The sequence below is a fragment of the Maniola hyperantus genome, chromosome 9 (assembly GCF_902806685.2).
Source record: "Maniola hyperantus chromosome 9, iAphHyp1.2, whole genome shotgun sequence".
NCBI classification, from domain to species: domain Eukaryota; kingdom Metazoa; phylum Arthropoda; class Insecta; order Lepidoptera; family Nymphalidae; genus Maniola; species Maniola hyperantus.
Window position 1 is genome coordinate 7,675,412 of NC_048544.1, and position 23,358 is coordinate 7,698,769.

The 23,358-nt window shown below is 38.0% G+C and overlaps 1 protein-coding gene across 4 annotated transcripts; it reads left to right on the top strand.

Annotated features, from left to right (window-relative positions):
- The first annotated feature begins 1,217 nt into the window (after nt 1-1,217).
- Nucleotides 1,218-23,358, top strand: LOC117985645 (clavesin-1). 4 transcript variants are annotated; one of them, XM_034972420.2, is made up of 8 exons: nt 1,218-1,276; nt 1,513-1,565; nt 4,996-5,134; nt 7,589-7,742; nt 10,491-10,649; nt 12,028-12,121; nt 12,501-12,717; nt 23,094-23,358. In XM_034972420.2, the coding sequence occupies exons 3-8, from the start codon at nt 5,002-5,004 to the stop codon at nt 23,246-23,248; spliced, it is 912 nt and encodes a 303-aa protein (XP_034828311.1). In that variant the 5' UTR covers nt 1,218-1,276; nt 1,513-1,565; nt 4,996-5,001; the 3' UTR covers nt 23,249-23,358. The 4 variants fall into 4 exon arrangements, with proteins under 4 accessions (XP_034828311.1, XP_069357153.1, XP_069357152.1 ...); XM_069501051.1 differs by having other exon boundaries at nt 1,229-1,280; XM_069501052.1 differs by lacking the exon at nt 1,513-1,565 and having other exon boundaries at nt 1,219-1,276.

Below are 23,358 nucleotides of genomic sequence, written 5' to 3' on the forward strand. Positions count from 1 at the left end.
GGATTATTATCTTGGCAGTCTATGTAGGATTGTAGGTATGTTTATATTTATGTATGATCCACTGTAGCGCCTGAAGTACTCAGCCAATTTTGAAGAATGAGATTTAAGCTGATTCGTTACAATAATCTGGGTGACATAGGCTAGATTTTATACGAACAAAATCAATACAACAGATTTACATACAAGAATGGAGATCTTTGATAAATTTTGCTATCGTATCGAATATAATGTCTATAAGGCGGAGATAATTCTGAATTCATCTATACCTATAATAATCTATACCAATAATCTATATCAATAATAAGAACGTAAATTCTCCTACTAATCAATGCTGTCCCGGTCGTCCACGTGGACTCTAGCGGGTCCGGAGCTAACTAGTCAGGGCGATGGCCCTCTTCAATGGTTGCAACACCGCCTGCAACTACAGGCAGGACGCGGGACGTGACCACTGGTCAGTGGTGTCAAGTCCGGTGGTTACACGCTGCAGTGCGATCGAGCCCGCGTGTGCAGTCAGCCAGCGGAGAGGAAGCGATGGAGTCTATCCGGTAGTCAGGTCACGTGGCAGACCTCTTATGTCCGGTGGTGGCCGATGGTACGGCGCGATGCCCTGCAAGTGCTGGGCTCACGATCCATTAGCGCGCGTGAACATAGAGGTGTTGAGGCAGCGTATGTGGTCGTCAAGGCTCTCCATGCGTAGGTCCCTGGAGATGACCGCGTTAGGAGTTGTAGCCTACTGAACGTCACTGAAAGTCAGTTGCCACATATTTGTTCCAAGTTCCCTAACTGTCCTGAACTGTGATAATAGGCCAAAAGCGCATTTTTTTTCTAAAGTATAAGCTAACACAAGATTGTTCGCAGTCAAATTAGCGCGAATGAAAATTAATACTTTTTACAGCTATTTGACCTTTCATGTTAGTTTAATACAATATTTCAGAATTTATAAAAACTAAAAAGAACAATTTGGGTACCTATAGTACGCGACAGGTTGAGATTGCAATCGGGGAGGGAACGCCCCGCACACCCGCCCAGTCCTCGCGCTAACTCAGTGCGGGCGAGCGCGGGTGACGTGCGGATTTACGGGGCGTCCCCCGTCTCATAGGTACCCCGATTGCCGTCTTAACCTGTCGCGGACTTATAGGTGATTATCCTTGCCAACTTATACTTGTCAGACTTGAGGACACGATTCAACAGAACAAATGCTACAAATTCTTAGTGCCACCGCGATTATTTATCTAACCGCACGCATTGTTCGTGAAATATAACATCATTATACATAGTAGGTACATATAGATATACTTTAGTAAATTATAATATGAATAACTCACAATTTATTTACGTAATTCTATATTTAAATCACGTGAAGTATCGTGACTGTGAGGATATAATATTCTATCAGATTTTTGTCCTTCCAAAAATATTTTTTGTTAGGAAAGGATAGGATATAATTTTGTGTTTTGAATCATCTAATTTTTAATTCCAGCTTTGATTTACTTTTTTTTTAATATTTTCAAGTGAAATCCTAATCATAAAAGGAGACGTGACTTCTAGTTTTTTGCAAAACAAAGGTTGGTAACTTGGAAAATCTATCTCTTTTATTTATTTAAGACGCTGGTTTCTTTGGAATATTTATTTCTAACGACACAATTAAACTATCGATTACCGGAATATTTTTTCTACATAAAATAGTAGTTCGATTCCTATGATGCTGCAATTTTTTAAAAATCCTTGAATGCTTATTTTTCTCCAAGATCGAACCTATTTAAAACTGTGATTTAAAAAATACAAATAAAAAAATGACTACACAAACACTAAAACTTAAAAATAATTTAATTTATTACTGACTATATACAACAGTTAATATTAGTAGTTCTATAATAATATTTTTTGGAGCCGGTGCCAATTACCCGCATGAACCTTTGATTGTTTTGTAACTTCACATTGGCACCTCATTGGCACTGACTCCAAAAAACTGGCCAAGTACGAGTCAGGCTCGCGCAATGAGGGTTCCGTACTACAGTCGTATTTTTTCGACATTTTGCACGACAATTAAAAAACTATGATGCATAAAAATAAATAAAAATCTGTTTTAGAATGTACAGGTGAAGACCTTTCATATGATACCCCACTTGATATAGTTATCTCACTTTGAAAGTTGAAAATACTAATTATCAGTTCATGACCACAATTTAATTCTTTTTGTGTGATCTAACCCTAAATTCACGGTTTTCAGATTTTTCCCCAAATGTCAGCTATAAGATCTACCTAACTTCCAAATTTCATGATTCTAGGTCAGCGGGAAGTACCCTGTAGGTTTCGTGACTGACAGACAGACAGACAGACAACAAAGTGATCCTATAAGGGTTCCGTTTTTCCTTTTGAGGTATGGAACCCTAAAAATATTATTATAGAACTAAATTAACTCTTGCAAGTATATATAATATAGTCAGTAATAAGTTTTTTTTTTTTTTAATTTTTAGTGTTCCTGGTTATTAAGGTAAGGGGGTGAAATAGGGGTTTAAAAATTTGTGAAGTGCGTAGGTGTAGGTATTAAGTTTTCCTACACGAAATAAATACATCTCATTTTATTATTTTTTAGGTAAAACAATTTATATTTTTGCTCATAATACAAACGCTTAAAATAAAAGTTAAAACTAATTGCAGATAGAAAAAATAATAACTGCGTACCTACTTGAGTGAACTTATTACGTTGACGTATTCGTTGATACCTATATAAAATGTTTTTGCTGCTTATTGTGCGTATTTTAAGTTAAATATATTGTAGTATGTATAGTAATTATGATGTACCTATAGTACGCGACAGGTCGAGATGCCAATCGAGGTGGGAACATCATGCACACCCGTACAGCCCCCGCGCTAACCTAGTGCGGGATAGCGGGGGTGAAGTGCGGGTGTGCGCGGTGTGCCCCCCCCCCAATACCCCGATTGCCATCCCGACCTATCACGTACTATATTTACATATTTGCGTCGTGACGCATATACCTATAAATTGTAAGCCAGACCACCTCTCTATCTTTACAGTAGGTACAATTTAAGTTATCGCTTCACTGATCGCTCTTAAAATACAACATCCTGTATAATTACAGGTAAAGGTACCTACATCATGCGACTCTTGAACTTTTTTTAAGGAAAATTAGTATCATATCTTGTACAATAATTTTTATTTTTCCTCATAAGTAAAGTAAACGCTGAAGGTTAAAAGATACTTGGCCATCTGCATTATTTGAATTAATAATACCTAAGAATTATTTCGAATAATGCGCAAGTGGTAGATACCTATCTGAATATCTCTGAAGTCCAGTAATCACTATGACATATTATTAAAAAGTCTGTCAAGTACGAGTCGGACTCGCACACACGAAAGTTTCCGTACCGTAGTACAAGAAAAAGCACTTTCTAATATATTTTTAAATTTTCATGGTAGCCATTTCGAATTTTTATTATTTGATGATATAGCAGCATTCCGTGAAAATTTTTACACTCTACATATTACGGTTCATGAAATATAGACCGGCCGTGTCGTCCCTCTGTAACGCCCGCCCGTAACGGATTACGGGACCATATTACTAAGGTAATAAACAGGGTCCCGCGTGGGCAAACTTCGGGTACGGACCAATTGTAATATGTAAGAATTGTCAGTTTAAGTAACATAAAAATGCAACTCCTCAATATATCGAATTAGGTTGCCTGCACATCGGATTGAAAGAGAGGTGATGCAAAATTATGTAGGTTAGGTAGTTAAGCAATAAGATTTAAACAATAGTATGTAAGATTTCTTTATTAGTATTGTTAGTCCATAAGCAAGAGTAGATCATAAGCCGGCTCTCAATAAACATCTTTCACCGTTGCCGCATTTAATTATTACCATACGGCCACAACATATCTCACAATAAATAGTACCTACCTCCGCCGAGTTTGTCTGTGCTGTACGACCTACCTGCCAATCTCAGAAACTACTTTTATTCGGCTTTACTTGTAATTTTCACTAATAGAGTTGACTTATTTCGCTACCAGGTTCAGGCAAGGAATTTATAAAGGTTTAGCGTAAATTGCAGTAGACTATGATAATGGCGTGAATTAGATGCAACGCGCACCGGTGGTGGAATGGAGAAGATTTCCGTACCTTGGAGCAACAAAACTTATTAGTTTTGTTGCTCCAAGCAACAAAACTTATTAGTTTTGTTGCTTAAATTATCTCGGAGGAATAAGTTTGCATTGTAATCGTAAAAAGTAATTTATATTTCGGATTTATTTCTATTCAATGTCCTGTGAGACCTCGCTTCTTGTGTTTCGTGATTTTAGGTTAGGGAAGTACTACTACTTAGTAGGTTTTGATTTATTTGCAAAGTGTTGACTTAGAAGTTCGATTTTTTTACAGCTTTGAGGTAGGTACTTTATTTGAATTTTAACTTCACACCTCCCCACGTGCTCCTGACAAAAGGATTCTAACAGACAAACAGACTACAAAGTGATCCCAAAAAATTTAGTTTCCTTTTGAGGTGTACCTAATCAAATTTTTCTCAATTCTTTGTGCTACTCGTGCAAAGCCGTCGGCGGGTATATAGTAATAGTATTATAGTCTGGAAAAGAACGTATTCGTTCAAACGTTTGAACTAATGATTTTACTACAGTGCACATTATTTTTAACTATGTCGCTCTTAATTGGCTATTATTCTTACTGATCACTACATAATTAAACGCCAATCAACCTTAATAACATTACAGAGCATATAATTTTTATTGAAACAGGATGACATGTCTTTCATATATATCATTACCTACTAGGTGATGCCCGGATTTTCAATACTACATCAATACAATGGCGTTCAATGGAGTGAAATACAACAAGTGATCGCCGCGCACCCGTTTCATGCTACTTTTACTTTTTCTCTCACAATGAGCGGCGTAGTGCGTCCGTGCTAAGGGCGCTTGCTCAAGTCCCTTACGTTCTCCTTTGTAAAATTCAATATTTTTCAGATCATAATGCTTGGCGCAGTTCAACCATTTCTGCTTGAGAAGGAGTATGAGAAAAATCCGGACATTTTGCAGGACGACATCCGGAAATTGAAAGAATGGCTTAAGACTCAACCACATCTGCCTGGAGAACTCTTAACTGGTAACTGGATTGTCTAATTATTTAACTAGCTAATAACACAGGATAGACGTCATCCACTATTCAGTCATACACCGGCCCGTCCTAGGTTGCGCTCAAGGAATAGCTTCTTACACTCAGTGCAGCCTCTCAAGCAGTCCGCTGAAACTACACGTCTTGCTATGTGGAGGTCACGGCTAGGTACCCCGAACCCGAACACCAGCGTAAGGGAGAGACTTGCCGAAGGATACAATCTCAGCTGGCCTGTCTGGAGGTCGCTCAACCGCCTCAGAGCGGGGGTGGGGAGGTCTAGGGTGGATTTGGCGAGGTGGGGCTTTATCTCGGTACATGATACGCAGTGCATCTGCGGTCATCCGAAACAGACCATTGCGCACATGACTGGGTGCCCTGCGTGCCCGACAGCCTGCACGTACGAGGAGCTGTACAACGCTACCGACCGAGCAATCGCGGTAGCGGCTTTTTGGGCTGCCCGTGTTTGAGGTGACCGTCGACTCGAAAAGAAGAAGAAGAACTAGCTAATGCCCGGATGCGTTGCATTATACAACTCTTTTTTTAAAAATAGGTATGCACTTGACTGCAACCACACCAAATAAAACAGACAGACTAGACGGACGGACGGGGAAAGTAGCACCATGATGGTTTCACTTTTACCGAAGTTCGGAACCCTAAAAAGGATAACAAGCACGCGCTCAACTCCACTTTGCTGCCAGTCAGCAGGTCGCCTTATGCGGCGAGTGCATTGAGTTGAGTCGGGTGACTATGTTTTCATAAATTAGGATTTTTTTGGAAAAAAAACCACTGAATCGATATTATCGATAACTACCACGATTTTGCGATAATATTGTAAATGTTACAATTGACATTTGACATCTCAATCTTAAATTTTAAATATTGCAGGTGCGCGAAAAGTATCCCTGTATTTTTTTTATATTTTTTGTGTCAACAATTCTTAAACTAGGTACTAATTATAAATTATTATTCGGTAACAACGTCATCAAAAAGTCCGCCCCTGGTTGCCCCTGGGCCAAAGGTGCCCATCAAGCTGGCAGTATTGCCACGCTGAATCATGAATATGGTGATGGACAATCTTTGGATCAGGTAGGCCCCAGAGCACGGATCGCAGCCTCTTTCCTTTAGGCGCCACCCTACACCCTGTATTCTATTATAAATAATATCTATCCCGGCTGTACTCACGTGTTTAGTCGACGTTAGCCCGACTAGTCTCGAACCCATCCGGGGTCCTTTTTCAGTTCGCGCACGCGCCGCGGTTTTGACTGCGGGCCGCGCGTGCCGCTGCCCGTAGAGCCCGTTGTGAGGCCCCTGTATTCTTATTATTTTTATAAACGTGTGGAATATTAAGAATATTTATAAGCACCTATGTCTTTGCATATTTAAATTGGCAATTAATTATGATAAAACGTAGGCAATTACTAGACGAAACTTAACATTGTTTCGTTATAAATATAATACATATTAATAAACAACTTTTTGCTTCAGATTTAATCTAAATTCTATTTGAATTTTAATGTTTAGATCTTAGATTGACAATGGCCGAATGAGAAGGCAAATGTGTTAAACAATTAGGTATTATAGGTATTATGGCGGGCAACTATGGAAAAGAGCTTGAAAATTGGAGTATTTTCTAGGTCCGGAGTCGGGATTCGATGCTCAGTTCTTTCATCTAAGACTCAGTGCTTCAAGTCCGGAGAAACAAGACATTTTTTCCTTGCAATAGTTTCACAGGCAGACAGATGCAAGGTCTTATTCAGGGGCGAACCACTTTACCTAGTTATGATAACAAAATAGTGGTTTAAATAAATACATTATAAACCTTAATGACGACTCAGACATTTTGTGCATACTTACCTACTCACCTGTTATAAATTGTTACTCGTTTGTCAACATATTACGTTAGTACCTATTCCAAAAGAGCGAAATTCTATGTTTTTCCTGTGAGTCGCGACACTATTATTATTATTATGACAGTACGAGTAGGACCTATCTGCTGTACAACTATACGGTGTCACCAGAACGTTAGCAAAAACGTAGCGTTATTGTTATACTACCTAAACACAATCCAATACCAATAACCATTTGCCTCATTTTGTAGTTTTAGTGATTTAGTATTGCAGCAAAGCGTGCTAAACTTGCGCCTACGACGCGGCATTGACTTCGAGTGGCCTACTTCCGGAACGTTCGTTGACCTCTAGCGTCCGTCAGATGTTTTATTTGCAATGTATCATGAAATTTTACAAAATATAGATTTTTTCCCCCAAGATTTTTTCGCGTTTTGTTTTGTCATTTGTGGTATCATATCACTGATCATCAGTTCTATCACCTGTCTTCATTTTTGTCAGCGTTCTGGTTACAGCCTGTATAGTATTATGTATTAATAATGCGAGTATTATAAGTAGAGTCGTGTAACTTTATAATCATGATTATTCACTGTGATTTCAGATTTAGACCTTATCATCACTTTCCATAGCTGTGACAATAGTGCGCAAGTCACCAAGCAAGTACTGGACCTGCACTACACACTTCGTACTCTCTTCACGACATTGTTTAAAGATCGAGATGTCGACCAGCGGATTATTAATAGTATGAACACTGTGTAAGTCCATCTATAATTGCGTCGTAGTAAGCAATATAAACGCACCCTTACATAGTTAGGGATTGGTCAAACCCACAGACAAATAACGATCATAGTGCGTCCTTTTCACTTCTATACAATTGTGCAAGAGAGAGCGTTTGAAGAGCGTTCCTCTATTAGCTCGACTGAACAAGGCATAAACCGAAGCCCTAGTGTAATTTTTCGAGTTATAAGACACTAGTAATTAATGCCTGGCATGCATTGCACTGCATACTGCAATTCATGATTCACGCGACACTTTAGGCACACGAGTAGGTAGATAGGTACGGTAATGGTACATATACTAGGTAGGTATGTGAGAAGACAACAGCTATAGGTACAAAGTTTTTGTATGTAAATGTGCATACGCATATGTAACGGCGATTACGTACTGCATGCACTTCTGTCATCCGAGTTCTGTCCGTCATCCGTGAGAATACCTCGGATGTGCCTCGGATTCAAATCGGACATGAATCGGACATACCATCCGCGCAGATTGACAGCGGGGCGGGGCGGGGTGTGGGATAGAGAGCGTATAAGTCGCGGCACGTAAACGTCTAGCGCTCAACGAAACGTGGAGGGGGATAGCTATCCTTCTCCACGTTTCGTTCAGCGCTTGACTAGAAGGCAGCGTATGGGTACTGTCGCGCACGCAATACAGTTATTATTTTAATTAATTAATAGTATTTTGATTTATTTTATTTCTTTTATTCATTAATAATATTTAGTTAAAAAACAACATCTCACTGGAAAAACAACAAAAATTGACAGCAATAACAATACAATTCAGAACGCGACTGTGCACTGGACCTGCGCGGGGCATCCCAGCTATATTATACCTATTATATTATTTACTTTTTAACAAGACTGTACTACCTATTATGTAAATTCTGTTCTAATGGACAAAGAGCCAGCGCATGCTAGACCTTCGTTATTTTATAAAAGCTAAATGTTTCTCTGCATATTATCCCCAACACAGGGGTGAACGTTTGTTTGGATCATGGTGGCTTTGGGAGATCGACTAGATTTTTTGAAATGAAGAATTTCAATGAAATTAATCATAATATAAATAGGTAGTTACACAAAATGATAAAATAGTAGTGCCTAGCTAAGTTCTTGGCCTCCAGACTATGATTTCCTGTGCCATGGGAAGCCAGTCTCTCTCTCTGTCCAAACACAATGTGTTTCTAGATAAAAAAACAATAGCCACAAATAATAAAGTTAGTAATTAGCGTTTAAAGTTCAGTTTAAATCTAGGTACCTAGTAGGTAGGTAGGTAATTAGACTCAATAAAAAACAGTGCCTAGCTATAGTTCCTGCCTCCCTAACTCCAGTGATACGATAATAGGTCAATGCCTAACTCGGATTCAATATGCTGCCCGTTGGAACTAAGGGCCTGTGCACACTAAGTTTTTTAACACGTCGTTGACGCGCGTTTTAGAAACGTGCATCGACGGCGCGCTTTTATCCTACAGAGCTTTGTTGTCGTTTGTATCGATACACACGCGCGTTAGCATCGCGTTTGTATCGATTCAAACGCTCGACACCGGTGTGTCTGTATCGATACACACGCGCGTTTGTATCGGTTCAAAATCGCTTGTAAATAGGTGTACCCACGTACATTGGTAATTTTTCTTCTTCCTTTAAAACAAAATTAATAACAAAGCGCATGCAATCAATGCTGTCTCGACCGACGCCATCTTGCTACTGTTGACGAGATTCTGCTTAAAAAATATTCCAGCGCGCGCGTTTGCATCGCTTCTCTATCGCTACACACGCGCGTCTGTATCGATTCGAACGCGTGTTTAAATTTATACAGGTGTGCAAAAATCTACAGGCTGCGTCTACTCGCGTGCATATCGCGAGTGTATCGATCGCTTCTTAACGGACGTCGACGGCGCGTTTAAAAACTGGCACTTGTGTGCACAGGCCCTAAGGCAGACAAGACTGCGTGGAGTCGGGTGCTCAGATTTCGTTCTCGGCCACATATTTTGACCCTTGTGCATTACTAGATGACAGACAGGCAAATGTAATCGCACTTGTATACGATTATTTATACCTGAAGACATTTTTCATCGCGAATTTCATACATTTCCTATTGCTGTTTGAGAATTGTATAAAATTGTTTTAGGTATTCTTTGGAATGCTTAGGTATTATATACATAAACAGAGTATACAGATTGGCAGTAACGTATATAAAAGGAATGGCTAATTGACTGACTGATCTATCAACGCAGCATAAAACAGGGGTTTTACGTGGACGAAGTCGCGGGCATAAGCTAGTACGTACCTACTAATATAAAGGGGTAAAGTTTGTAATAAAAAAGTATAAATATAAGAGCACAGAATATAAGTATAAGTAGCTGAGTTTGTTGTGGGCTCTTCTCAGACCTGGGCGCGTTTGGAACCCTCGTAGCTTTAGTTTAAGTTTGCGTAATAATTATCACCACTATATCTTACAAATCTAACACCATACCAGACCATCAATAAGAGTAATTTATTACCTATTTTGAATAAATCATTTGACTTTGACTTTGACTTTGAAGTACTACGGTAGGAGATAATCTCTGAAACTTGCTACTCACCCGATGAAAAAAATTCTTTAACCATTTGAAAAGGAGATACATTATTCCAGATGGCTGGATACATCAGCTGGCTTCATCTATATCAAAATTCACCCAACGAAGCAGGTCGGATCAGCTAGATAGTTATTGTATATTTTTATTCCAGTTTACTCGCTCCTCTGCCTACGCCTACTGTGAAAGGCTATCGCGCGGTGTTCTGCGGTCTGCTGGACCCTGATGCTCGGCTGTTCAACTTCGCGGACGTCATAAGAACCACCATGATGGTGTTAGACTTGTGGCAATATGCTGAAGGGACATGGCCTGGGTACTTTCTCTACCTTTTTTAGGGTTCCGTAGTAAACAAGGAACCCTTATAGTTTCGCCATGTCCGTCCGTCTGTCCGTCCGTCCTCCCGCCCGTTATTTGGCATGGGTATAAATATTAATCACACCGACCAGTGGCGGATTTGCAGTCTTGGCCGCCCTAGGCTCCAGGATTTCGTAAGTATTAGCCGCCCCTTTCTCAACACCCATCATGGTCGTAGCCAATTAAAAATTTACCTTTTGATTTGTCAGTAAAACTATTAATAAACTTAAATCTAAAAAAAAACAACATTAAATTAAAACTAAAATAAATTAAATTAAATCTAAAACCTCGTCGAGACCACCGCAGCGAGGCATTGTACCCAAGATGCTGGCAGCATTACCCCTTTGGATGGCCAAACTAATTCTTTGACCAAGGTAGCTGCCAGCTCTCGGGTCCCCGGTTGACTCGATAACTCTTTACGCAATTTCTTCAAAAAGAGCTCGAGCCCGCGGGCCCCGCGGCCCCAAGGTCTCCACACCAAAAGGCACGAATACGAAGCTCCCATCGAGGTTTTCATATTTGCGCCTCTTGGCCTGTTCGGCGCTGAAATACAATCCAAATAAATAGGAGCGCAAGCGCAGCAAGCGCTATTTTTTTTGTTACTAAAAAAAAAGTGCTTTATATGTCATGATTGGCCGCCTCTAATATCTAGCCGCCCTAGGCCCGGCCTTAGGGCAAATCCGCCACTGACACCGACAAAGTGGTGAAATAAAATTGTGAGAAATATTTTTTTTAGGGTAGATTTCTAGATCCGTTTGTAAAATATGATGTTTTAAAGTGCTAATTTTTATTAGACTCAAGTGTCCCCCCCCCCCCCCCCCCTCTCAGCCTAATGGTAGTATATAGGAACGTGAAAAAATTCACAGCAGTAGTAGATATAATATAATCAATTTTAAAGGAAAACTCTCACGGCTAAGTAGGGTTCACAGGTTAAGGAGGTATATTTGTTTATCGAGGATTTTGACTCCGGAACCCTATACTGCACGTGGCCCGCCACGCACTTGGCCAGTTTTTTTTCCTTTTAAGGCAGAGAACCCAAAAAAATCACTTTCTTTAACGGTGAAGAAGAACCTGCAGACCTGAGAGTTCTCCACAATGTTTTCAAAGGTGTGTGAAGTCTGCAATCCGCACTTGGCCAGCGTGGTAAACTATGGCCAAACTCTTCTCATTCCGAGAGAACACCCGTGCTCAGTAGTGAGCCAGCGATGCGTTGATGATGATGGAACTAGTTGTTTACTGTATATATTTCGCAAGTAATGTCTGCTTCTATCCAACAAAATTGTATCATTCCGTTTTGCGCTTTGGAATTATTTAAGTGTTTCTTTATTATTTTTCAGGTTTGTCATAATAATTGATATGAACCAAGCAAGCCTAGCACACATTGCAAAGTTGGACATAATGATTCTACGGCAGACCCTATACTTTCTCCAGGTAAAGAAATTTGATAAAATCAAAACGTGAAACTGACGATGCATTTTTATGTATTATGTAGTAAACAGGCTTATGCTTGACGACGATCATACTTGATGGAAAGCAATTCCAGCAATGAGGTCTGGATTAGAACGCGCTTAGTTATATCCTGTCGACTTACTCTTGCCTTAAAGTTCACTCAAGTTATCGATACTTACATGGCATGGAACCAAGAAGGACGTTCCAGTTTCCACACCTGAGCGATCCGTAATAGAAGCTTCGAACAAATACGAGTACGTTTCATGCTTGTTGATTCGACGTCAGATCTTTCATTTTGAGTGAGTTTAAAGTTAAACTGGGATTATGGCTTATCAAAAATTGACTCGAATATATTTTTCAGGAATGTATGTTGGTGAGACTGAAAGAGGTGCATTTTATAAACGCGCCATCATTTATGGATAAGTTAATGATGTTACTGAAGCCATTCATGAAAAAACCGCTGTTGGATATGATACACATACATGAGACAGGGTCGCAAGAGCTGTATAAGTTTATACCAAAGAAAGCTTTTCCGAAAGATTTGGGAGGAGATTATAAGAATAAAAAAGATATAGGAGGTAAATTAAAACACGGCTAGGTACGCTTTATTAGTTAAACGTTGTTAATATTCTATAACATACTTACTTGTGAGTAGGTAGGTATACTTTTCACATAAAAATAAAACCTAATAATATTTGGTGCATTCATACTAATCCATACTATTATTATAAATACGAAAGTGTGTCTGTCTGTCTGTCTGCTCGCCTTTCACGGTCCATCCGTTCAACCGATTTTGACGAAATAAGGTACAGCGATAGCTTGCATCCCGTGGAAGGACATAGGTAGGCAGTAGGCTACTTTTTATCCCGGAAAATCAAAGAGTTCCCACGGGATTTTTAAAAATCGCAACTCCCGCGAACGACGTATGGGCATCACCTAGTATACATTATAATGAAGCTCGTTGAATTATGTTTTTTGTGTTCTAAGCATTTTTGAATTCTGAACGCACCCGAAAAAAACTTTATACGTGTTAGATAGAATCTTCTTGAATTAGAATCTCCTTCACGGTCTGACATGCGCCCTATTAATATAAAAACTTCTTATTGACACCTCCACGGTATGTGACGTTGTAAATTTTGAACTACTAACTAGCGTTTCGCTTTTAATAAAAATCAATTTTGTTCAAAGTATGTTGGTGCCACCTAGCATCAAGGTGCAGAACTACGCGTGGGTCGATGTTCAGAGTTCATTCGAGCCACAATAGATGGCGTTTGCTTCGTTGTCAATTGTCGTAAAAATAAAACAAAATAATTAAATAAAACCATAATATCATTTGTTTATTGTTAAGTCATTAACAAAACGGTTCTTATAATATATCCTTAGGTTCCGCAAATATTCAAAAATGAATTGGCTTCATGATCAAACTAACTGAGAGCGGCCACACTCGGGTTGCGTCTGGCAACACCGATTGGTGAGATTTAGAATTTTTCTGGAGTCAACATGTGAAGACGAATTTTTTCGTTCCAGGAAAATCTCACTCTTTTTCGCCCATGGCTTCGCCTGGGAAAATACAATTGTTATAAATTTAGTCATCCTAACGTATTTCAATGTTTCATCAATTATGGTGAGTGAAAAATCAAGTAATGTGGATTCGACAAAATGGCGGTTTGGTTAGAGAAAATCCTAATTTCATGATTTCCCTTTCAGTTCCAGTTATTTTACCTTCCCAAATAAATGAGGATAATGGGTTGTGGGTGGACTCCTGAAAACCATTGGTGGCCAGGAGTTCAATAGGTGAGTTGTGTTTGATCGGGAAAATTCCACGTGTCGAAATTTTCACACAGCACAAATTATAATCTTGTTTTTCTTTGTTACAGGGTTTCCGTTTGCGTTTCCGTTTTTAGTTTTCGGTTTTCGTATTTCGCTTTCGTTTTCCGTATTTATTTCTTTTGCACATTCACGTTGGCAACTTAATTCTATGGATAAGACTTGGTGAAAATCTTTGTAATGAAACATTTCGGTTGTGAAGAATCAAGTTAAATCGAGTTTTGGGAGCTTGGCCGATGCCGTCCAGCTACCTTGCAGTCTTCGCACCTACAAGTAAGCAAATGTTTGTATCCTGGAACAGTTTAGTGAACCTTCTTAGTGTATGTGTACAGTAAGAACCCTGTCTTTACTACTGAGCTTTTATTTTGAAACAATTTTATGAATTTTACTGTGTCATTGTCTATTCCATGCCAATGGCATCTTAAATTTAAAACATAGATTTTATGTACTATCTACCTAAGGCATTCTAATGTATCTAAATTAAGTCTTGGCATTAAGCTAGAATAACTAAGCATTATTAGCCATCACTATGTATTAAGCGACCCCGGTAAAAGTTACATTAAAAACAATTTTGCCTAACATCTAGCAAATTTCATTTATAACACCTCATATACATTACAAGGGAGTCGACGGCTAGCTTCTATTCTTTACTAGGTAGATAGATCAAGTAAGTAAAGTAAATTATTATTTTCCTCTAATCTTTGTAAGGTGGTAGATTATTCCGTATCCGGGTATATTTCTATTCCGCCCAATTTACCACCCTTTCAAATGGCGCCCGAACGTTTTTTTATATAGTTATTTCAGTATATTTTGAGAAATTTTGTGAATTTTATGAAATGTACTCCGCTGATTGTACAATTTTCTAAGTGGTGACACATTGCAAAGAGCTCTAAGCTGTTTTTTTTTTATGGTTAACTAACTAAATAATAACTAATAGTTAGAAATTTTGTTTGATAGTTTAAGTAATTTTCTGAGTATAGTCCAACAGTGGTTTTTTCTTATTTAATTAACACATTATAAATGGTGTTTATGCCGTTCAATTATGTTATTTGACTTACCTTGGAGGTGTATAAGTGAATGTTTGCCTTCAGTTTAGTAATAAACATTGCTTAACTGAGTTGTTGTTGGTTATTGCTTTCAATAGTAAGTACATCTTATGTTTGAAAATTCCGGTAACTTAGTATAATTAAAGTTTTGAAACGCTATGTCCTGTTAACTAGTTACACACATACATTTATAAATACTAAGAGTTACAACTTGTGAAACTAAATATATAAACTATATTCAGAGATTACATTAAGTTCAAGTAGGAAGTTATGAACAATTTTTTTTCAGTGACTTGATACTTCATTATTTTGTTGAAATTTTGTTTAGAGCTGTGTTAAGGTTATGATAAAAGCTACTTCACACACAAAACATGTTAAGTTTAATTGAATGCTGGTAGTTTAAAGTGACATTTAGAAACAGATTTTGTTGTATTTTAGGTTATGTGTTAAAAGTGTAAAGTAACAGCCATCAAACCATTGCACAATCTCTTTGTTTTTTTGAAAGATAATATGCTAGTCAGAGTTCATTGCAACTTTGTTGCCTGTTTACTTTTGTAATTGTAAAGGTTGTAACACACTGTGTACTCATAAAGGTGATACTGCACCTTACAATCATTTATTCAATTTTGGGAAGTTTTATTTTGTTATATTTTGTTTACTATAGTAATAATATGTGCTTGTATTATTAACAATATTTTGGAATAGGAACATAATTGATAAAATAGTTAGGATAGACTTAAGAATATTGTTTTTGTTGTGTATTTTGCTTGTGTATATTTAATAGTTTAAATAACTTCTTTTGTGTTTGTGTTTAACCAATTTGTATAAGGCTAAACATAGACAGTTACACAAGCTCGATATTTTGTTAAATGTGTTTTGACTTAACACAATGGAACAGACTTTTGCCCAGTTTCATTCACTTTTGAAGGACGAATTGTGTTATGAGGTATCCATTCGTTCCGAAACTCCAGCACCTACAGTGCTAGGTTTAAAGAAACAGTTAAAACAATTAATTCAGGAAATTCCTTCTGAATCAATTTTAGAGACAGATTTCTCTTCTGAAAGTGAGTTAGGGGTTATTACTAAAAAACTTCAAGACTTAGAAGATTTATTAAAAAAGTGTTCTGACACTAAAGATAGACATGCCCTCTGTAGGTCTAAAGCTTTAGCTTCACATTTGTACTTTAGAATTTTGAGAATACAGTGTTCCGAACTCAGCTTAATAAGTAGGAAGAGTGAATTACATACAAAGTTGCAGAGTTTGATTTCCAGATTAGATGCTGACAATGAGTCGTCTCACGACGAATCACTGGATTCCGAGAGTACCGCCGTTGACTGCACTGGTGATAAAAATGTTGCCAAGTGGAAGTTACATTTCAACGGACAGGGTGATCCGCGCAGTTTCATCGAACGCGTTGAGGAATATAAAAGATCTTATGGCGTTTCAGATGGAAAATTATTTGTTTCTGCATTTCATCTTTTTACAGGCCGAGCATTGTTATGGTACAGAGGCAACAAATGTCAAGTTTCGTCTTGGTCAGAATTGAAAACTTTATTTTTAGAGGAATTTGATGCAGTAGATTATGACTACAGGTTGCTAGGTGAAATTCGAGCAAGAACACAAGGCTCTGAAGAACCTGTGTCTATCTATTTCGCTGTAATGTTTGGCATGTTTTCAAGGTTGTCAACACCACTTTCCGAAGAACAAAAGTTACAAATTTTATTACATAATATTCGCCCTTTTTACTCAGAACAATTAGCTCTTGTTGACATTAAGTCTGTCGCAATGTTGAAGGAAAAGTGTCGCAAACTAGAGGCTGCGAGGCAGCGTTCCGCCTTATTTTCTGAGCCTACTAACAGTAAGGCAACTTTAAGTTCAGAGTTTGCTTACAAACAAGTGACAAAACAGATAAACACACTTTCAGTCACACCTGCACCTAAGGTTGATACAAGTAAAGGCACTGATTTTTCGAAAACAAATAAACAACTATGTTACAAGTGCGGCAAGGGTAACCATTCCTTTAAATTTTGCAGGACAGTTCCGAAATTTATTAGATGTTTTTCGTGTGGACGTCAGAACTTTACAGTAAAGACATGTCCAAGTTGTAGTAAAAAGGCGATTAGTAAACCCGCTCCGGACAAAAATTCAAAAAACTAATTAGTAAGAACTGTGCAGAGACACAAGTAAAGAACTTGGTCATTAACAACAAAACATCCCTTTTACCTGACACAGTTCTGTATTCAGTGGATAAACGAGACTTTAGGCCACATTTAAAGGTTTTTGTTGACGGTTTTGAGATTACAGGTTTACTAGATTCCGGTGCTTGCGCGTCAATTTTGGGTAACCAGGCGCACAAGGTTTTTTTGAGATTCGGTTATAAATTGCATAGCAGTATTGATACCACATTTTCAGTGGCAAATGGAGACAAACTTGATTGCATGGGTTATATGTTTATTCCGATTACTTATAATTCCGTAACTCACATAATAAAATTTTTTGTAGTACCCTCTATAATAGCGGATGTTATTTTTGGCTGTGACTTTTGGAAAACATTTCAGTTAGCCCCTGGAATTTTTGATAATTTAGAATTAATTAAGGCACCTTCTCAATTTTACAATATTTGTGCGATTGATAATGAACAAATTCATACCATCACTTCTTTTGAAAACTTATCATCTCAACAGAAAGAATTAGCCCAATCTGTAGTAAATAAATTTTTAGATATTTCTTCAGCGAAAATTGGATTGGGTAGAACAAAATTAATTGAACATGTTATTGACACCGGTGATGCCTTCCCAATAAAAATAAAACAATATCCACTTTCTCCCGAAAAGAAGGAAGCTTTAAGTAAAGAGTTAGATAGGATGCTGGAAATGGACGTAGTTACTCCGAGTGAAAGCCCTTGGAATAACCCAGCAATTTTAGTGAAAAAGGCAAATGGAGACTGGAGATTTTGCCTAGATTGCAGGAAATTAAATTCAGTGACAAAGGGGGATTCATACTCAATACCGTACATTCCACAAATTCTAGATAGCTTGAAAGAGGCAAGGTTTTTATCATCGATTGATTTAAGTTCAAGTTTCTGGCAAATTCCATTAGCTAACGACTCTCAGGAAAAAACCAGTTTTACAGTTCCTGGTAGAGGGTTATTCAAATTTAAAGTCATGCCGTTTGGCCTATGCGGTGCACCAGCACGACAGCAGAGGTTAATGGACCAGTTATTTAATCAAAATTTTTGTAGTGATATTGAAAATGGAATAGTATTTTGTTATATAGATGATATTGTTATTTGTTCTGCTGATTTTGAAACCCATTTAATTTTATTAAACAGAGTTCTGGATAAACTAAAAATGGCTCAACTATCCATAAATTTTGATAAATGTAATTTTTTTAGAAACTCTTTGAAATATTTAGGGTATATAGTGGATGAATTTGGTTTACGCACAGATCCTGGAAAAGTTGCCGCAGTTTTGAACTTTCCGACCCCAAAAACTGCACAGGAGGTAAAGATTTTCCTAGGCACTTGTTCTTGGTACAGGCGCTTTATTAGGAATTTTTCAACCATCGCTGCACCACTCAATAGACTAACGAGTAAAGGAAAGAACGCACCTAAATTTGAGTGGAGCGAACAGGCAGAGGTAGCATTTAATACATTGAAGAATGCGTTGGTAACCGCACCTGTTCTTGCGGTACCGAATTTTGAAAAACCATTCAAAATACATTGTGATGCTTCTGCATATGGTGTTGGCGGTATGCTAACGCAAGAAACCGATGGTTGCGATCATCCCATTGCGTATGTCAGTAGGAGCCTAAATAAAAACGAAAGGAATTACAGCGCGACGGAACGCGAGGCTCTAGCTGTGATTTTTGCAGTGGAGAAATTTCAGGCTTATTTTGGTTCCAAGCCAGTCACAATTATCACAGACCATGCATCCCTAAAGTGGTTCTTAAATTTAGAAAATCCCTCAGGACGACTCGCCAGATGGGGTTGTAGATTATCACAGTATAATTTTGTTATCGAACATAGGAAGGGTTGTGATAATGTAGTTCCGGATACCTTGTCGAGACTCATACACGTAGATGTAGTTGGTGATCGTAATGATAACTCTAGTCAACAAGTTTTGGTAGATGACTGGTATGACAAAACATTTAATGGCTGTAAAATCAATCCAGCAAATTTTCCGAATTTTTGTATTTTGAACGATAAACTATATCGTTACAGTAAATGTAAATACCAGCTTCTCAGTGAGTTCGACTGGAAAGAGGTAGTCCACAAGAACGACATCCTTAGAATTATGCAACAAAACCATGCAGATGCAACTGCAGGTCATTTTGGTGTGTTCAAAACTCATCGCAGATTATCCCTCAGATATTTTTGGCGTGGTATGTATAAGGACGTGGTTGAGTACGTTAAGAATTGTGATACTTGCTCTGCGTATAAACACACGACATCAGCCACTCCAGGTCTGCTAGGGAAGCCTAAAGTCTGCGAGAGACCTTTTCAGGTCATTTCGGCTGATTTAGTCGGACCTTTGCCTAGGTCTAAATCAGGATTTACATTTCTTTTTGTGGTGACGTGTTGTTTTTCGAAATATACAATGTTGTTTCCGTTACGGCGTGCCACAGGTGCCGCTGTTGTTAAAGCGCTAGAGAATTTTGTATTTTTGAACCATAGTGTTCCAGAGACTGTGATTGTGGACAATGGGTCCCAATTTACAGGATCTGAATTCCGTAATCTCATTAAGCGTTATAATATTCCGAAATTACACTACACACCACTGTACACTCCGCAAGTTAACCTTGTTGAGAGGTACAATAAGGTTGTTATGACTGCTGTAGCCGCTTTTGTGAAAGATAACCACAGGTCCTGGGACGAAAACCTGTACAAGGTCCAGTTCGCCATAAACAGTGCGGTTAATGAATCCACTGGATTCTCCCCGTTCTTCCTTGTCCACGCTAGAGAACCGGTTTTAAATGGTTCCTTCTATAAGGACACGGATAAGGAGTACGAGGCCGGAATTCCAAGGGAGGAATACGCAGGAAAGTTTGGAACTTTGGAGGACATATTTGGTCAGGTTAGGAGAAATTTGTTTCAGGCTCATGCAGAGTATGCAACGCATTACAACTTAAGGCGTAGGTCTGCAAGCTATTCTGTTGGGGATATAGTGTGGAAAAAGACCTATCCACAAAGCGACGCTACAAATTTTTTCACAGCTAAGCTGGCACCTAAGTATGAAAAGTGCAGGGTTGTCAAGGTTTTGTCACCTTTGGTTTACGAACTAGTTAGAGTAGCTGACAACCACCCAATAGGCACTTGGCATATTAAGGATATTAAGAAGTAGATATTTGCCATTACTTAGTTTGGTCTAAACTGTTTGAATATTTAAGTTATCAATATTCAATTAGGAATTTGTATGAGTGTAGTGATGTTCTGAATTAACAGTAACATTACCATGGTTCAGTTGAGGATGAATGTAGTGGATGTATGTAGGGATGAATATGTGATGATTGGAATGCTTGTGGTAGACCAACCGGTAGAGAAAGTAAAAATGCAAATATCGTACTTTGGGGATAACGAAAAGGGGGGGTTTTGTGTTTTGTTTTCGTTTTCCTTCTAGATAATGGATCATTTCTGTTATTTTTTCCGATTCTGTTCCGAGATCTATTTTCTAGGAGAGTTATTTCGTTTTTTTTTCTCATATTCCGATTTTGATTCGGTTTTATTTTTCCGAATGGGATAGAGAACGGTTGCCATATCAGATGGACCCGTTCACAACCAGATTTTCCGTATTTGTTGAGTAACAAATATTACGATGGTAGTTTAAAAGAGTGAACCACCGTAGGCCTAGACGCATTCTATCAGTCAGCTGAAGAATGATGCCAAGATGTTTCCACTCAAGTGTCTTAGACACCATGAAGTTTTTTTGTATATATTCTTTTTAGAAGTTAGGGTTGTGTAGTTAAGTATAATGTATAAAACCTTACACTGTTTTCAGTATATTTATTTTGTTAGACAATTTTCCTTGTTAGTAGTAGATGTGCGTTCACGCGTAACTTCTGTGTTTTTTTGTTTGTTTCAGGCAAATTGTTAGTAGTTGTTGGATGACGCTGAGGGCAGCGTGGTTCAACCTGTTGAACCTTTTCGTAGGAGGGGAAGTATTGTGACGTTGTAAATTTTGAACTACTAACTAGCGTTTCGCTTTTAATAAAAATCAATTTTGTTCAAAGTATGTTGGTGCCACCTAGCATCAAGGTGCAGAACTACGCGTGGGTCGATGTTCAGAGTTCATTCGAGCCACAATAGATGGCGTTTGCTTCGTTGTCAATTGTCGTAAAAATAAAACAAAATAATTAAATAAAACCATAATATCATTTGTTTATTGTTAAGTCATTAACAAAACGGTTCTTATAATATATCCTTAGGTTCCGCAAATATTCAAAAATGAATTGGCTTCATGATCAAACTAACTGAGAGCGGCCACACTCGGGTTGCGTCTGGCAACACCGATTGGTGAGATTTAGAATTTTTCTGGAGTCAACATGTGAAGACGAATTTTTTCGTTCCAGGAAAATCTCACTCTTTTTCGCCCATGGCTTCGCCTGGGAAAATACAATTGTTATAAATTTAGTCATCCTAACGTATTTCAATGTTTCATCAATTATGGTGAGTGAAAAATCAAGTAATGTGGATTCGACAAAATGGCGGTTTGGTTAGAGAAAATCCTAATTTCATGATTTCCCTTTCAGTTCCAGTTATTTTACCTTCCCAAATAAATGAGGATAATGGGTTGTGGGTGGACTCCTGAAAACCATTGGTGGCCAGGAGTTCAATAGGTGAGTTGTGTTTGATCGGGAAAATTCCACGTGTCGAAATTTTCACACAGCACAAATTATAATCTTGTTTTTCTTTGTTACAGGGTTTCCGTTTGCGTTTCCGTTTTTAGTTTTCGGTTTTCGTATTTCGCTTTCGTTTTCCGTATTTATTTCTTTTGCACATTCACGTTGGCAACTTAATTCTATGGATAAGACTTGGTGAAAATCTTTATAATGAAACATTTCGGTTGTGAAGAATCAAGTTAAATCGAGTTTTGGGAGCTTGGCCGATGCCGTCCAGCTACCTTGCAGTCTTCGCACCTACAAGTAAGCAAATGTTTGTATCCTGGAACAGTTTAGTGAACCTTCTTAGTGTATGTGTACAGTAAGAACCCTGTCTTTACTACTGAGCTTTTATTTTGAAACAATTTTATGAATTTTACTGTGTCATTGTCTATTCCATGCCAATGGCATCTTAAATTTAAAACATAGATTTTATGTACTATCTACCTAAGGCATTCTAATGTATCTAAATTAAGTCTTGGCATTAAGCTAGAATAACTAAGCATTATTAGCCATCACTATGTATTAAGCGACCCCGGTAAAAGTTACATTAAAAACAATTTTGCCTAACATCTAGCAAATTTCATTTATAACACCTCATATACATTACAAGGGAGTCGACGGCTAGCTTCTATTCTTTACTAGGTAGATAGATCAAGTAAGTAAAGTAAATTATTATTTTCCTCTAATCTTTGTAAGGTGGTAGATTATTCCGTATCCGGGTATATTTCTATTCCGCCCAATTTACCACCCTTACAGGTACTGGCGCCTCTTGTATCAAGCATCTAGCGTTTTCGTCGCTGTAGTGAGATTAAAAGTCGCTACGCTCAGGATTCTATTCAGCCATCCAGGATCCGGGATTCCTGCCGGGCAGCCTGGCTCGGAATTCAATACCAACTCTCGCGACAAAATTACAACTCTGCAGACTTAAATAACAAATAACTGTTATATAACAGTTATTTGTTGGCATACCTAATAATATTGTTGTTAATCAAATATTTGAAAAGAGCAACCGCCGAGATTCTTGCTGGTTCTTCTCGGTACGAAAGGCATTCCGAACCAGTAGTAAATGTATTTGACGATTTAAAAGTACTTTTAAAAGTTCATTTGAAAAAATATTTCTATTCTATTCTAAATGCTTTTCATGGGTTTATATAAGAATATTAAGAAAAACTTTAAATTGCTTATTTAAGTATTTTTTCAGATGATTTGATTCATTGGTTGCAAGACAATAAGCAGTTTTACATTGAAGAAAACAAGCGTCGAGTGAATGAGGCTTTACGACCCGACGGCAAAAAGACTACGATTGAAGACTTATTCAGCATCCAGGGCAGTTTTAAGAAATTAGATATAGATTAACGGGGCGACTAATTCCGCGCAGCAAAAATAAGTTTTTTTAGCAGATATTCATACAAGAATCCAAACATTCGCTCTATTAATAATTATTATAAATGCAAAATGTGCCTGTC

Bases quoted from the DNA above. Each gene is read 5' to 3' on its own strand.
- LOC117985645 (XM_034972420.2), top strand. From the start codon at position 5,002: ATGCTTGGCGCAGTTCAACCATTTCTGCTTGAGAAGGAGTATGAGAAA. The intron at 7,743-10,490 runs GTAAGTCCATCT...TTTTTATTCCAG, and splicing joins ATTAATAGTATGAACACTGT to TTTACTCGCTCCTCTGCCTA. The intron at 12,718-23,093 runs GTAAATTAAAAC...GTATTTTTTCAG, and splicing joins GAATAAAAAAGATATAGGAG to ATGATTTGATTCATTGGTTG.